Source organism: Leptopilina heterotoma, unplaced genomic scaffold, assembly GCF_015476425.1.
Source record: "Leptopilina heterotoma isolate Lh14 unplaced genomic scaffold, ASM1547642v1 Lhet_201, whole genome shotgun sequence".
Taxonomy (NCBI): domain Eukaryota; kingdom Metazoa; phylum Arthropoda; class Insecta; order Hymenoptera; family Figitidae; genus Leptopilina; species Leptopilina heterotoma.
The window spans coordinates 697186-711216 of record NW_025110916.1 but is presented as its reverse complement, the minus strand read 5'-3'; the positions used below and the strand labels follow the sequence as shown (position 1 = coordinate 711216).

The window sequence follows — 14031 nt, the reverse complement described above, 5'->3', positions numbered from 1 at the left end:
ATATCATCATGATATCATTTTGTTGTGAGGGTGTGTTTCAAGACATCGATTTAACATTAACTTCTCAAGTTGTTAACTTTTCTGAGCAGGATAATCATAAATCTATTAGGTTTCACTAAATAATTGTTGTCTATGATCTTTTAAACGAACAGAATTACAACAGAATATTTGCAGACTTTCAACATACTGTCTGCAGACAGGAATCTACTTAAAGTCTGCGGAATGTCTGCAGAATTTTCAACTTGGATACCCAAAACTGGATTGTAGTATGCTCGAATTGAGATAGTATCACAGTCGTCAAATTTCCATTCAAGTGGAACAGTAGGTCGCCCTAAATTCTTTCCGTGTAAATATAAGCATAACATTTTGATGGTATGAAAATTTAATGCGAATAAATAGGTCAGCGAATTTATCCGTAATTAGGTAAATAACCCTCTCTTTTAGTGTTTACTAAATATTGTTAGATTTATTAATTTTAAATATTTATCTTTTTGTTAAAATCGCGTAATATTAATGAATACTAATATTAAGTAATTATTAAAAATTATTATTTAATATTCTCTCACGGCTTAATATGCATGGTAAAATTGGTTTTGGAGAACAGATTCAAACAAAATAAATTAATTTAATACTTATTATAAAAATAAAATCTTACCCTTGACATGGATTATTACACTCGCAAGTTGAACAACCAGAATTGTCATCTTTAAAGCCGTATTGACAAACTTGGGCACATTGTTGGGGAATACAGGAAGAGGAAAGAGCCCTGGCTTGAAGATTTGATAAGCAATCAACTCTTTCTGCAAGACCCATGGAGCCAAATGCTTTTTTTCCGTTAGGATCAACACACCAACAAACAAGGCCATTTCTGGAGCATTGTTTTTCTTTATATTCACCTTCTGAAATATCATACAATTATTAAATATATTTGAAAAAAATTGTCTATGTTTACTGACGCGATGAAAAGAACCTTATATCCTAAAAATTTAATTTTGAGCTATTGATATCATTCTACGTAGAATTATAGCACAACAATTTTTAGCAAATTCGTAGCAAGTTTGCAATGCAAAGTTTAAAAATTTGCACTGTAAGTTTGCAGCAAACTTGAGAAAAATAGCAAAATGTCAGCTTGGTGGCAAGTTTGCAGAATAAACTTACTACAAATTTTCTTAAGGAAAATTTGCAGCAAAACTTTCTAAAAATTCCAAAAAATTGTTTTTTTAAAATGAATATATTTTGATAAACGGTGACTTCCCTTGTAAGGAAGGTGAATAAAATGTAGTGCGCAGCTCTAGATGTCGTAGAAAACTTCTGCGTATATCTATAGAACCTTTAACTTTTCAATGAGAAAAAATTTGTTAATTTTTTTATCAGAGTATTGAAACTCTGTCTACATAAACTTTAATAAATAAGCTTTCAAAATATGCAAGTGGACAGATAAAATGATTTGTCTTTAAAAAGTTATAAACTATTTAAAATGGCGAATTATTTTTAACGTGCAACAAAAAAATATTTAACAGGTGTTTGTTTTTTAGAATCAAAAACAGTTGAAAGTAATTGGTTATAATTTATAATAATAATTATATTATTATATAATATATTACTTTTATATTTATTTTATTATTACTAGTCATTAACATTATTTTTCTTTTATTTTTTGTTTGAATTACTAAAAAATTAAAATAGTTTTTATTTTAAAAATAGATTTTAATTAAACTGAATTGTAAAAATATAATGTATAAAGTTTACCTTGCAATTTCTAGATACATTTTATTTAAATTTAACACTCATAAACTTTCCAATTTCTATTCATTTTTTCTATTTTTCTTATTTCTTATATCTTATTTTTTCAGAATTAATTTTTTTTATCATTTATTCTGTGTAAAAAAAATCAAAATAAACATTGAAACTTAACCTTCAGTTTTATTTCTTAACAGTTTCTATAAAAAAGTAAGAATTGACAACTTCGCATACTTAACAATTTCTTTTCTAAAAACTTTTGGTCGATTACAGTCTACCGTAATTGACAAATATTTTTACAATATCTTTGCAATAAAGTATTTTTTCTTGAAGCACATTCACGGAATGTTAAATGACACATGCGAAAATATATACCTACAAGTTTTTTTCAAATACTTTTATTTGATTTTCGTGGAGTATCACTCGAATTACGGTCGTTTTCAAATTTTGTACGCACGTGTTTTCTGTTATTTAAATAACAACAGTTTTTTGAAGACACGAGACACATCAATTTACTATGTCTCAAAATAATTCTAATAACACAGGCACACAAAAAAAAAGTGTCGTGGCCGAGACACTACAGTAGTATATTCCCATGTATTTTTGGCCGCTGAATCCGAATCTGAAGTCCGAATGCTCAAATTGGTTCTTTTTTTTGAGTTATACTCAAAAAACGACTCAAAACACGAATTTGAACCAAAAAAATTAAAATTTTTTTTTGTGACATGACAATAGCATATTTCCATGTATTTCTTCCCGCTGAATCCGGATTCGAAGTCAGAATTGACAGATGTGCTCAAAATTATGAGCTAAACTCAAAAAACGACTCAAAAAACCGAATTAAAATGACAAAAATGAAAAATTTTTTCTGTGACACTGCAAAAGTATATTCCTATGTATTTTTTCACGCTGAATCCGAATTCGAAGTCAAAATAGACAGATTTGCTCAAAATTTTGAGATAAACTCAAAAAACCACTCAAAAAAAGACTCAAAAAACCGAATTAAGATGAAAAAAAATTTTTATGACACTACACTACTATATTCCCATGTACTTTTTCCCGCTGAATCCGAATTCGCAGTCAGAATTGACAGATTTGCTCAAAATTTTGAGATAAGCTCAAAGAACTGATAAAAAAGCGATTTAAAATAAAGAAATGGAAATTTTTTGCTATGACACTACATTACAGTATTTCCATATCGGATCTCGCATTTAAAGTCAGAATTGACAGATTTATGACTGATTTGCTCAAAATTTTGAGATATACTCAAAAAACTGATAAAAATGTAATTTAATATGAATAAAGGAAATTTTTTGCTATGACACTACACTAGTGTATTCCCATGTATTTTTTCACTGTGATTCCAAAGTCAGAATTTTCAAAGTGGCTCAAAATTTTTGATTTCATTAAAAGTGCTCAAAAACATGCATGCTTGTACCTGTAACCAGGGTTTGAGTTCTAAAAAATTTTATGTCATTCTGATAATTCTAACTTCGAATTTGTATTCAGCGTATATAAAATTCATGAGAATACACTACCGAATCCCAAAAAAATGAACTCTTTTGCATTAAATTAAATTTTGAGCATTTTTGGATTTAACTTAAAATTTTGAGCCAATTTAATAATTTTAACTTTGAATTTAGAAGCAGATGTAAAAACATGAGAATATACTAATGTAATGTACTAGCAAGAAAAGTAGAGTTTCTTGACTTTAATTTTTGTAACTTAACAGATTTTCTTGTGTGTCTCAGAATTTTGAGCCATTAGAATAATTCTGACTTCAAATGCGAGATCCGAGTGTAAAAATATATGGAAATACTGTAATGTAGTGTCATAGCAAAAAATTTCCATTTCTTTATTTTAAATCGCTTTTTTTATCAGTTCTTTGAGCTTATTTCAAAATTTTGAGCAAATCTGTTAATTCTGACTGCGAATTCGGATTCTGCGGAAAAAAGTACATGGGAATATAGTAGTGTAGTGTCATAAAAAATTTTTTCATCTTAATTCGGATTTTTGAGTCTTTTTTTGAGTGGTTTTTTGAGTTTATCTCAAAATTTTGAGCAAATCTGTCTATTTTGACTTCGAATTCGGATTCAGCGTGAAAAAATACATAGGAATATACTTTTGCAGTGTCACAGAAAAAATTGTTCATTTTCGTCATTTTAATTCGGTTTTTTGAGTCGTTTTTTGAGTTTAGCTCATAATTTTGAGCACATCTGTCAATTCTGACTTCGAATCCGGATTCAGCGGGAAAAAATACATGGAAATATGCTATTGTCATGTCACAAAAAAAATTTTTAATTTTTTTGGTTCAAATTCGTGTTTTGAGTCGTTTTTTTAGTATAACTCAAAAAAAAGAACCAATTTGAGCATTCGGACTTCAGATTCGGATTCAGCGGCCAAAAATACATGGGAATATACTACTGTAGTGTCTCGGCCACGAAACTTGTTTTTTTTTTGTGTGCCTGTGTAATTTGAACTTTTATTTCCCGTGAGTCATTTTGATGTGCCATTTGTCATATTCATGAAAAATGATAAATATGTCGATTAGGATCAAAAAGGTTAAAAGTGAGGGACAACTTTTAAAAGCTTATAACTTTTTTCACAATTAACAAATTTTTAGTTTCCATACGGAAAAGTGTACACTGTTTAATTAACATTAAAAAGGATGCGTCTTAGAATTAGTAATTCTTATTCATTACAAAGTTTTATCGTTTAACCCATCCGAAAGTATGGTTAGGGACAAGTAGATATTGTAAAAAATCGGGCACTCAAATTGGAATAGTTATTGATCTATTTAATAAATTAATGTAAAACCTGTTGGAACTGACTTATCTTATCAAGCTTTAATATTTCCAACAAAAATAAAGTAAAAACTTATTGAAATTATCGAAATATATGCGAGGGACATGAAAGTTAAAGGTTCCAGAGATATGCCCATATATATTTAAGTTTTACTTTGCCACGCTAGTTTTTTTCAAGTTTTCTCAGTAAACTTGACACCAAATAGACATTTTACTCAACTACCGTCGGGAATTATCGGTACGGATGCACGCACACGGCCCAAAAACATACCAATCTTTAAATCACGATTGTTTTGTAAATACAAATATCAGAAAATTAACAAATATACCATTCGCAAGATTATTAAATTCTGCGATTAATGATACATAACTGAAAATTTTAATAAGTTATACAAAGTTTGCAGCAATCAACAAATTTGACAAAAAAATTTTTTTGGAAATTTTTCCAACCCGTGCACATTTTTTAAAAATTGTAGGGGAGTGTATGGTATGGTGGCGGACACTTTGTTTTTTGCGTCTCCCTCTCTCTCAAAAAACAATATTTTTCAAAATTTCAAAAGCAGACAGTTGCTGACATCTATTAAGCATATTTCTGTCAGAAGCGGCTGTTAAAATTTAAATGCAGTAAAATTTTACAGCTCTTGGCGCAAAACACTGATTTTTTTTATTTTTGAAATTTGAAAGGTATGGTGGCGGATTTGGTATATTCAACTAAAATATTATCTAGATGTTAAAATCATTTATTGAAACTACTAGAAATGATGAAAAATAACAACAAAAAAACTGATGATTTTACATTATAGAAAAACAGTTTCACTTCAGTTATGGTTACAATTTGGACATGTGAAGAAGCTGGTGACTGTTTTAACGCAACTAGAAGAAGAGAAGACCGCAAGTGTCACATATTCGAGAATTATTGCGGTGGAGCACAAGAGGCATTAGTACACAAAAATGCAAAGACAATTAAAACTCGTGCAAAAAATGATCAGCCACTGTACGTTACAAAAATTACGCCATCATACCTTACAAGCTATTGATGAAAATATGATGGTGTTACTTTCATACAGCGCGAATTGAGAAAAATGTAAAATACAAAAAACTGTTGTCCAAGGTCTAAACAATACGTTCCATACATTTACCTGGCTCAATTTTCAAAACTTCATTCTGTCACTGTTAACACACATATCTAATAAAACTTTTTTTTCACTACTTTTTTATTCAAAATCACTTAGAGTACAGAGCACGCGTTTGGTCATTAATACTACAACATATAAAATGTCATCACGATAAAAGACATCGACCATAGTGATAAGGCGCTTCAGATGTGACGTTACATACCAGATTTGACAAGTCCGCCACCATACCTTACACGCCACAATACCTTACATTCCCCTAGAAAAATTTTGAAAGTTATACACTACCGTCCACGAGTATCCCATGTAGAAATTAAGATTGGAGTTTAATGGGGTTCTAGTCAGAAGTCCCTATCTGTAGTGGGGAACTGATTAGGGAAAATAGTTGGAACCCATCTACTTTCATAACGGTCGTCAGATCGGGTACTAGTCTAGAATATCTAGTCGGGAACTAACCAGTAAAACTAGCTGCTACTCCACAAGTGTAAAATAAACGGATCCTTTTAGAGATTTGTTATTAGTATTAATTATAACTATATATAAATTAAAATTATATTAGTTTTAATTATATCTCGTAAATAAAAGAGATACAAAAAGTTCTTAAATACGGTTAGAAAGCCGTGTTGTGAAGCCGTGTTTCGACCGATTGGTGCATTGAAATTCAACTATGACGACTCGATTCTGGATTCGCGTGGCAGCGAATGAGAGAGAAAGTAAGGACGCATAAATCCGTCCGTTTTCAATGCCATTCTCTGACATCTATCTCCAGTAAAAATTATTTATTAAAACAATGGCACATTCAGAACAAGTCTTTCCGGGACATCACTCCCAATAAACAATATTCATTAAAACAGTGACAAATTCAGGACAAGTCTCCCCGGGACATCTCTTCCCAGTAAAAATTGTTTATTGAAACAGTGACAAATTAATGACAAGTCTCCTCGGGACATCACTCCCCAGTGAAAAAATGTTTATTAAAACATTAACAAATTCAAGACAAGTCTCCCCAGGACATCTCTCCCCAGTGAAAAATTATTTATTAAAACAGTGACAAATTAAGGACAAGTCTCCCCAGGACAAGTCTCCCCGGGACATCTCTCCCCAGTTGAAAAATGTTTATTAAAACAGTGACAAATTCAGGACAAGTCTCTCCAGGATATCTCTCCCCAGTTAAAAAATTTTAATTAAAACAGTGACAAATTCAGGACAAGTCTCCCCAATAAACAATATTCATTAAAACAGTGGCAAATTGAAGACAAGTCTCCCCAGGACAAGTCTCCCCGGGACATCTCTCCCCAGTTAAAAAATGTTTATTATACAGTGACAAATTCAGGACAAGTCTCCTTAGGACAAGTCTCCCCGGGACATCTATCTCCAGTAAAAATTATTTATTAAAACAATGGCACATTCAGAACAAGTCTTTCCGGGACATCACTCCCAATAAACAATATTCATTAAAACAGTGACAAATTCAGGACAAGTCTCCCCGGGACATCTCTTCCCAGTAAAAATTATTTATTAAAACAATGGCAAATTCAGGACAAGTCTTCCCGGGACATCACTCCACAGTGAAAAATTGTTTATTAAAACAGTGACAAATTCAGGACAAGTCTCTCCGGGACATCTCTCCCCAGTAAAAAATTGTTTATTAAAACAGTGACAAATTAAGGACAAGTCTCCCCGGGACATCTCTCCTCAGTAAAAATTTTTTATTAAGGGAGAAGTCTACTGTGACAAAGGAAAAAATATGCCGATTTTTGCGGATTTTCTTTGCTAACAAAATACGACTTCGACATTAAATGAAATTAAACAGTCCTATATTATATATTCAAGTATTTGTAAAAAAATTTTTAAGTCGAAATATTCAAAATTGCTGTCATGGCACTCCTTCAAGCGCAATTTCGCTCCTTTCAAGCGCAAAAAAACAAAATATGGTTGTCATCTGCATAGTGTCGACTCTCGTCTGACGAAAAATTTTGACAATAAAAAATTTTGGCGCCGAAGAAAAGAATTCATGAAATTTTTTCAATTTTTGTTTTACATTTGATTATATTATTGTTTATAACAATTAACCCATTAATGCCTGAAACCTCAGAAATTTTGTGTTTAATTAAAGATTTAATTTCATATACAAAAAATGCTTGATGCAAGTATTTGAAGTGTTCCTTTATGTTTTCGGGGTCGCTCTACAAGATTCCGGGCTTAGATTTAAAATTTATCGCAAAGAAAATTAAATATGGTGAATTTTGTGCATCAAATTGCAAAAAAAATAAAAATTTTTTTTAAAATAATTATTTCTTACTGAAAACCTTTTTTCACACGAATACAAGTGTCGCAATTTGGCACAAACTTATTGAACTTTCAAAATATATAAAAGCGAAAATTAAAAAAAGAACTTGTTTCTCAGGGGTTTTTGTGGTCGCTAATTATGAATCTGCAATTATATTTTTAAAATACAAAATGGCAGATCCAATATGACGGACAAAAATTATTTGAATTTACTAGATACGCTTGAAGATTTCCTATCTGTCATCTCTAATTGTTTCATCAACATTGTCACGTTTTAAGTTTGAAAATATTAATAGTGATATGATAGAACAGAGTTAAAAGAATTTTTCAAAGCTAAGCCAAATTAGATTTGGAACAACAATTTTTTGATTGTGTATTTCTAATGGATTTTCTTTGTGTTTTGCCTTATTCCGCCTTATTCTGACTATTATGCCTAATAGATGGTCATCATTTTCAAATTTCAGGCGACTAGAATTGATTAAATAATTTTTGTCCGCTATATTGCATCCGCCATTTTGTATTTAGAAACTCCAATTGCAAATTCATAATCTGCGACCCCAAAAACCCCTGGAGTAACAAAATTCAAGCGAATATATCCGCCATTTTGAATTTTGTAAATCCGATAGCAGATTCATAATCTTCGACCCTAAAAACCCCTGAGTAACAAAAATTAAGCGAATCGAGTAAATTCAAAAAAAATTTGTCGGTCATATTGGATCCGCCATTTTGAATTTTGAAAATCCGATTATATATTCGTCATGAGCGACCTCAAAAACATATAAACACTAAGTTCTGTTAGATTTCATAGCCATGGTAAATATCGGTGCACCATAGAAAGAATTGAATAATTTTTTCCTCAAATTAGCGCCATTTTGGAGCCGCCATTTTGTTTTTTAATTTCCGCTTTTGCATATTTTGAAAGTTCAATAAGTTTGTGCCAAATTGTGACAATTTTATTCGCGTGAAACAAATATTTTCAGTAAAAAATAATTATTTAAAAAAAATTTTTTATTTTTTTTGCAATTTGATGCACACAATTTGCCATGTTTAATTTTCTTTGCGATAAATTTAAAATCTGAGCCCGGAATCTTGTACAGCGACCCCGAAAACATAAAGAAACACTTCAGTTACTTGCAGGGAGTATTTTCAGTATATGAAATTAAATCTTTAAATAAACACAAATTTTCAGAGGTTTCAGACGTTAATGGGTTAAATAAAAAAAGATATCTACAAAATCTTTCGTCAGACGAGAATCAATACTATGTAGATGACAACCATATTTTTTTTCTTTGGTTTAAATCACCCAGACGTGAGATTTCATGTACACCGTGTCACCGTTTGTGCACCTAAAAAGGACAAAATTGCGCTTAAAGGAGTGCCACCACGGAAATTTTGAATATTTAGACTTAAAATTTTCTTTACAAATACTTAAATATATAATATAGGACGGTATAATTTAATTTAATGTCAAAGTCGTATTTTGTTAGAAAAAAAAATGCGCAAAAATCGGCCTATTCTTTCCCTTGTCACAGTAGACTTCCCCCTTAATCCTGAATGTACCACCGTTTTAATAAATAATTTTTACAGGGGAGAGATGTCCCGGAGAGACTTGCCCTGGGGAGACTTGTCCTGAATTTGTCACTGTTTTAATAAACATTTTTTAACTGGGGAGACTTGTCCTGAATTTGTCACTGTTTTAATAAACATTTTTTAACTGGAAAGAGAAGTCCTAGGGAGACTTGTCCTGAATTTGTCACTGTTTTAATAAACATTTTTTAACTGGGGAGACTTGTCCAGGGGAGACTTGTCTTTAATTTGTCACTATTTTAGTAAACAATTTTTCACTGGGGAGAGATGTCCCGGGAAGACTTGTCCACCCATGGCATTATTTACTTTTAATATTTACATTTGGGAAGAGATGTCCCTGGGAAGACTTGTCCTCTGGGAGGAGCTGTCCATGGGAAGTCTTGTCTCATGGGGAGTTATGTCTCTGTGGAGACTTGTCGTGGGAGGACTTGTCCGGGGGAGACTTTCTGGGTGTGACTTGTCTCATATTCCTGATACTCGTGGACGGTAGTGTATAGGTGTGATCATTCAAGTCTCATCTTAAATTTAAGACAAAAAGAGTTCAAAAATCTTAATCGATTAAGAAGCGAGATATCATTATAAACGACCGAGCATTTTCAGCCAAAAACCGTTCAAAATCGACTAATTCAAAGCATTTGTTAAAAAACATACTCGGACGTTTATAATGATATCTCGCTAACCAATTAAGATTTTTGAACTCTTTTGGTCTTAAGTTAAAGATGAAACTTAAATAATCACACTTATGTAAGTTTCAAATTTTTTCTACAATTTTTAAAAAATGTGCAGAGGTTGAAAAAATTTCCAAAAAAATTTTATTTTTTAAATTTTTTTGTCAAATTTGTCGATTGCTGCAATCTTTGTATAAATTATGAAAATTTCCAGTTATGTATCATTAATCGTAGATTTTAACCCTCCGTCACACACCTAGAAAGGGATTCCCTCTACGGTTTCAGTATTTTTAAAATAACTTTTGTTTTTCTCATTGCAAAATAAAATCAGTTTCTATACCTTTCGACAATTTACTCCTCAACACATTTCTAAAAAAACATTTAGTTTAAACTTAATTAATATTTAATTATGAAGCTTTAAAGCCAGAAAAAACTCGAAAAAGTGAGGTTATGTTAAATAAAAAAATCAAGTTTTCAAAACATTTTTTGTTCCACTGTTGGTTAATGACAAAATTATATTGTAAATATAATTAAAATAAATTATTTAATGATTTTTTTGCTTATTTGTTAATGTTACATTATTTTTACATGTAAAGTGTAATTCCTTCGAAGATGTGCATTCGTGTAATTAATTTTGCTTCCTCGTGAGGAAGCTTTGTAGTCGTTTAATTTACATAATTTTTAAAAAACCTTTTAACAAATTTTCTTCTATATGGGACTATGTTATATAAGACCCTGAACAATTGTCCGGATGTATGTGTATGTGTGTGGATCCCGATTTTTGTGAACACGATAACTCGAAAAGGTTTTAACGAATTTGGATAAAATTTACTAGGTATATTTATCATAAAAATATCTCGAAATGGATTGATAGACTTTAAAAAATTCTCAGAAAAAAATTTATTTTTGACTTTTTTCTAAAAAAAATTTTTTTTAAAATTTTTTTTCAAGTTGCTTATTGAAGTTAATATATAATAAAATCTTATTCTTTGCATCAAGACGAATCGATTGGTATGTACAAAGTATAAATTGTATGAGAATTTGTAGAGTTAATCACAATTAAAGCTGAAAAATTCGCATTTTTATTAAAAAATGAGTTCTTTCCGCAAAATTATGTTGCTGTATAAGAAAATCTTACTCATTTATTTCTAAAATCTTGTTCTTTGCACCAAGACGGATCGATTGGTATATATAAAGTATATATTGTTTCTAAATTTATAGAATTAAAACCAATTATAGACAAAAAATTTGCACTTTTAATAAAAATTCATTTTTTCTTAAAAATCATATTGCAGTACAATAAAATGTTATTATTTATTAAAAAATAAATCAAAAATCTTATTCTTTGCATTAAGACGAATCGATTGATGTAGTATATAAAGTATATATTCTATTGAAAATATAGAATTTAATTACAATTAAAGTTGAAAAATTTACTTTTTTACTAAAAATTTTTTTGTTTATTTAGATTTATATTACTGTATAAGAAAATTTTATTCTTTCTCTTAAGACGAATGAACTTTATTTTATAAATGTAAAATTGTATTAAAAATTATTTAAAAATTAAATATACTTATCATTAATGCTTCCTCTACGAGGAAGCAAATTTTTTTTTGCTGATCGTAAAGTGGAAGCAAAATGTTAATGTAATGAACATCTGGATTTAAAACTTGTTTATTTTTGAGACCAAAAATTAATTTTATTAATTTTATAATTTAGAATAATTTACTACATATTTGTAAGTTTGTGTTAAAACTAAATTTTTGTTGATTCCTTCGTTTATGTTGTAATGTCGCTTATTTTACAATGTGGTGAGGGATTCCCTCTAAACGTGTGTAAAGTCGTAATTTTTTCTAAGGTGTGTGACGGAGGGTTAATAATCTTTCGAATGGTTTATTTGTTAATTTTCTGACATTTGTATTTACAAAAAAATCGTGATTTAAAGAGTGGTATGTTTTTGGGCCGTGCTTGTGTAGTAGGGTGCCCAAAAAAAATAAAAAGTTTTTTTTATTGGGTCTCATCCCCTAAAATCCTTTCAAATTGTGTAAAAATAAGAACACAATATTTGGAAATAAAATTTTTTAATATTAACCCGTGGTTCAGAGCCTTTGAACCATAAAAACGCTAAAAATTTTGTGTTTTTTCATTTTTAACATAAATATAAATGTCAAAATAATAATGAATAGCATGTCATTGTAAAGATAATTAAATTACCTTTGGATCCATATGTCATAGTATAAGATTTAATGAAAATTAAGAGTGTTACAGTCGATTTACATTGCATGGTCAAAAATGTATATTTAAGGTTGATATCCACATTTTATAGGGGAGACTGGGGTAAACCCGCTCACAGGGTAAACCCGCTCACTAGCGATTTTACGCTATGAACTCAACTTAAGATAGAGATATTGGTACTGTGAATAGTACTTAACATTCATCTTATATTAACGAACTTTCGTTTAGTTTCATGAATTCAACATAGAATCAGAGGCGATCAAATGTTTTAAGAGGTGTCAGAAAAAAACGTATTTTGGATTCTTAAGTTTTTCGATCATTATTTTTGAGTCTTAATTTATCTGGCAAATTTTCTTTGTTGCTATTGGATGTCCTTCTTCGAAGTACATATATAGTTTTGTCTTATTTTAAAAAGATTTAATTAAATTTATTCTGAAATGTGAGGAATACACTCGGGGTAAAGTCGCTCACGTGAAGTCGGGGTAAAGCCGCTCACTTAGTTTTAAATTTAAAATTTAGAATAAAATAATTTCACGTATTATATTTCAACAATAACAAAATTTATGACTTATTAAAACCAAAATTGTAACTACATTTCACTTTCTCTTAATAAAATATAACACTATTTAAATCCATAGTTATAATTCATGAAATCTATGTTCATTATTTATTAAACCAATTTGTTGTTTATAGAAATGTTTATATAACTTATAAATTATCAATAATAAATCATACTTAAGACGCGAATAAGACGAACTTTAATATTTAAAAAATAAAACTGTTCCGTCTTGAAAAGATAAAGTGAGCGGGTTTACCCTGGAAAATTGTGATTTCGAAATTTGGTATATGTTTATTAAAAAGTTTCTCTAAGTAAAACTAAAAAAGATAAATCAAAAACTCTTTTTTATTTTTTTAGTAGAAATCATAAGCTTTCAAATGATATAAATTAACTTGGATTTAGAGAATAATTTCCTAGATTTTAGCCGATCTGAAAAAAAGTGAGCGGGTTTACCCCAGTCTCCCCTAATTATCCTTTAACATAAAGACAGCTATCTAAATATTAAAATTTAATATCTATAAATTAAAAAGATATTCAACACTTTGATTTAACCAAAAAGTAATAGATGGTTTCAAAAACAAATTTTTACATAAAAATAATTTTTATAATTTGTACATCTGTTGCTTAAATTTTTTCTGAAGTTAAAGTATATTTTATATTAAATAGAAGAGGCTAGGTGCGGTTGTTACGCTGTGCAATTGTCACAAATGGAATATCTCAGAAACAATTAGTTATAGAGATGGGATTCCAAAGAGAAAAATGTTTAGTTTTTATGTACGAACTTACTGCAATATGTTTAAAAATTATATGCAAGCTTTACAAGTAAAAAAATAGGCACATTGGTTTTTAGAGGCCAAAAGTAAATATTTCTCTGCCTGATATTTTTTAAATAATTAATAGACCTTTATACTTAACAAAGTAAATTTTTTTAATATCAATTCTATGAGGATTAAGCTCTAACCCGTTGACTGTCGCTGACGCATATATGCGCAAAACAAAACTGGCCAAAAGTGGTT

At 29.7% G+C, this 14031-nt stretch overlaps 1 protein-coding gene across 4 annotated transcripts in view; it reads right to left on the bottom strand.

The window, feature by feature from the left end:
* Positions 1-14031, bottom strand: part of LOC122501095 — a 532769-nt gene that overhangs the window by 332806 nt on the left and 185932 nt on the right. For all 4 annotated transcript variants that reach the window (XM_043610362.1, XM_043610361.1, XM_043610359.1 and 1 more), the window contains one exon: positions 656-899. In XM_043610362.1, coding sequence (XP_043466297.1) covers positions 656-899 — 244 coding nt within the window. The remainder of the gene's footprint in view (positions 1-655; positions 900-14031) is intronic.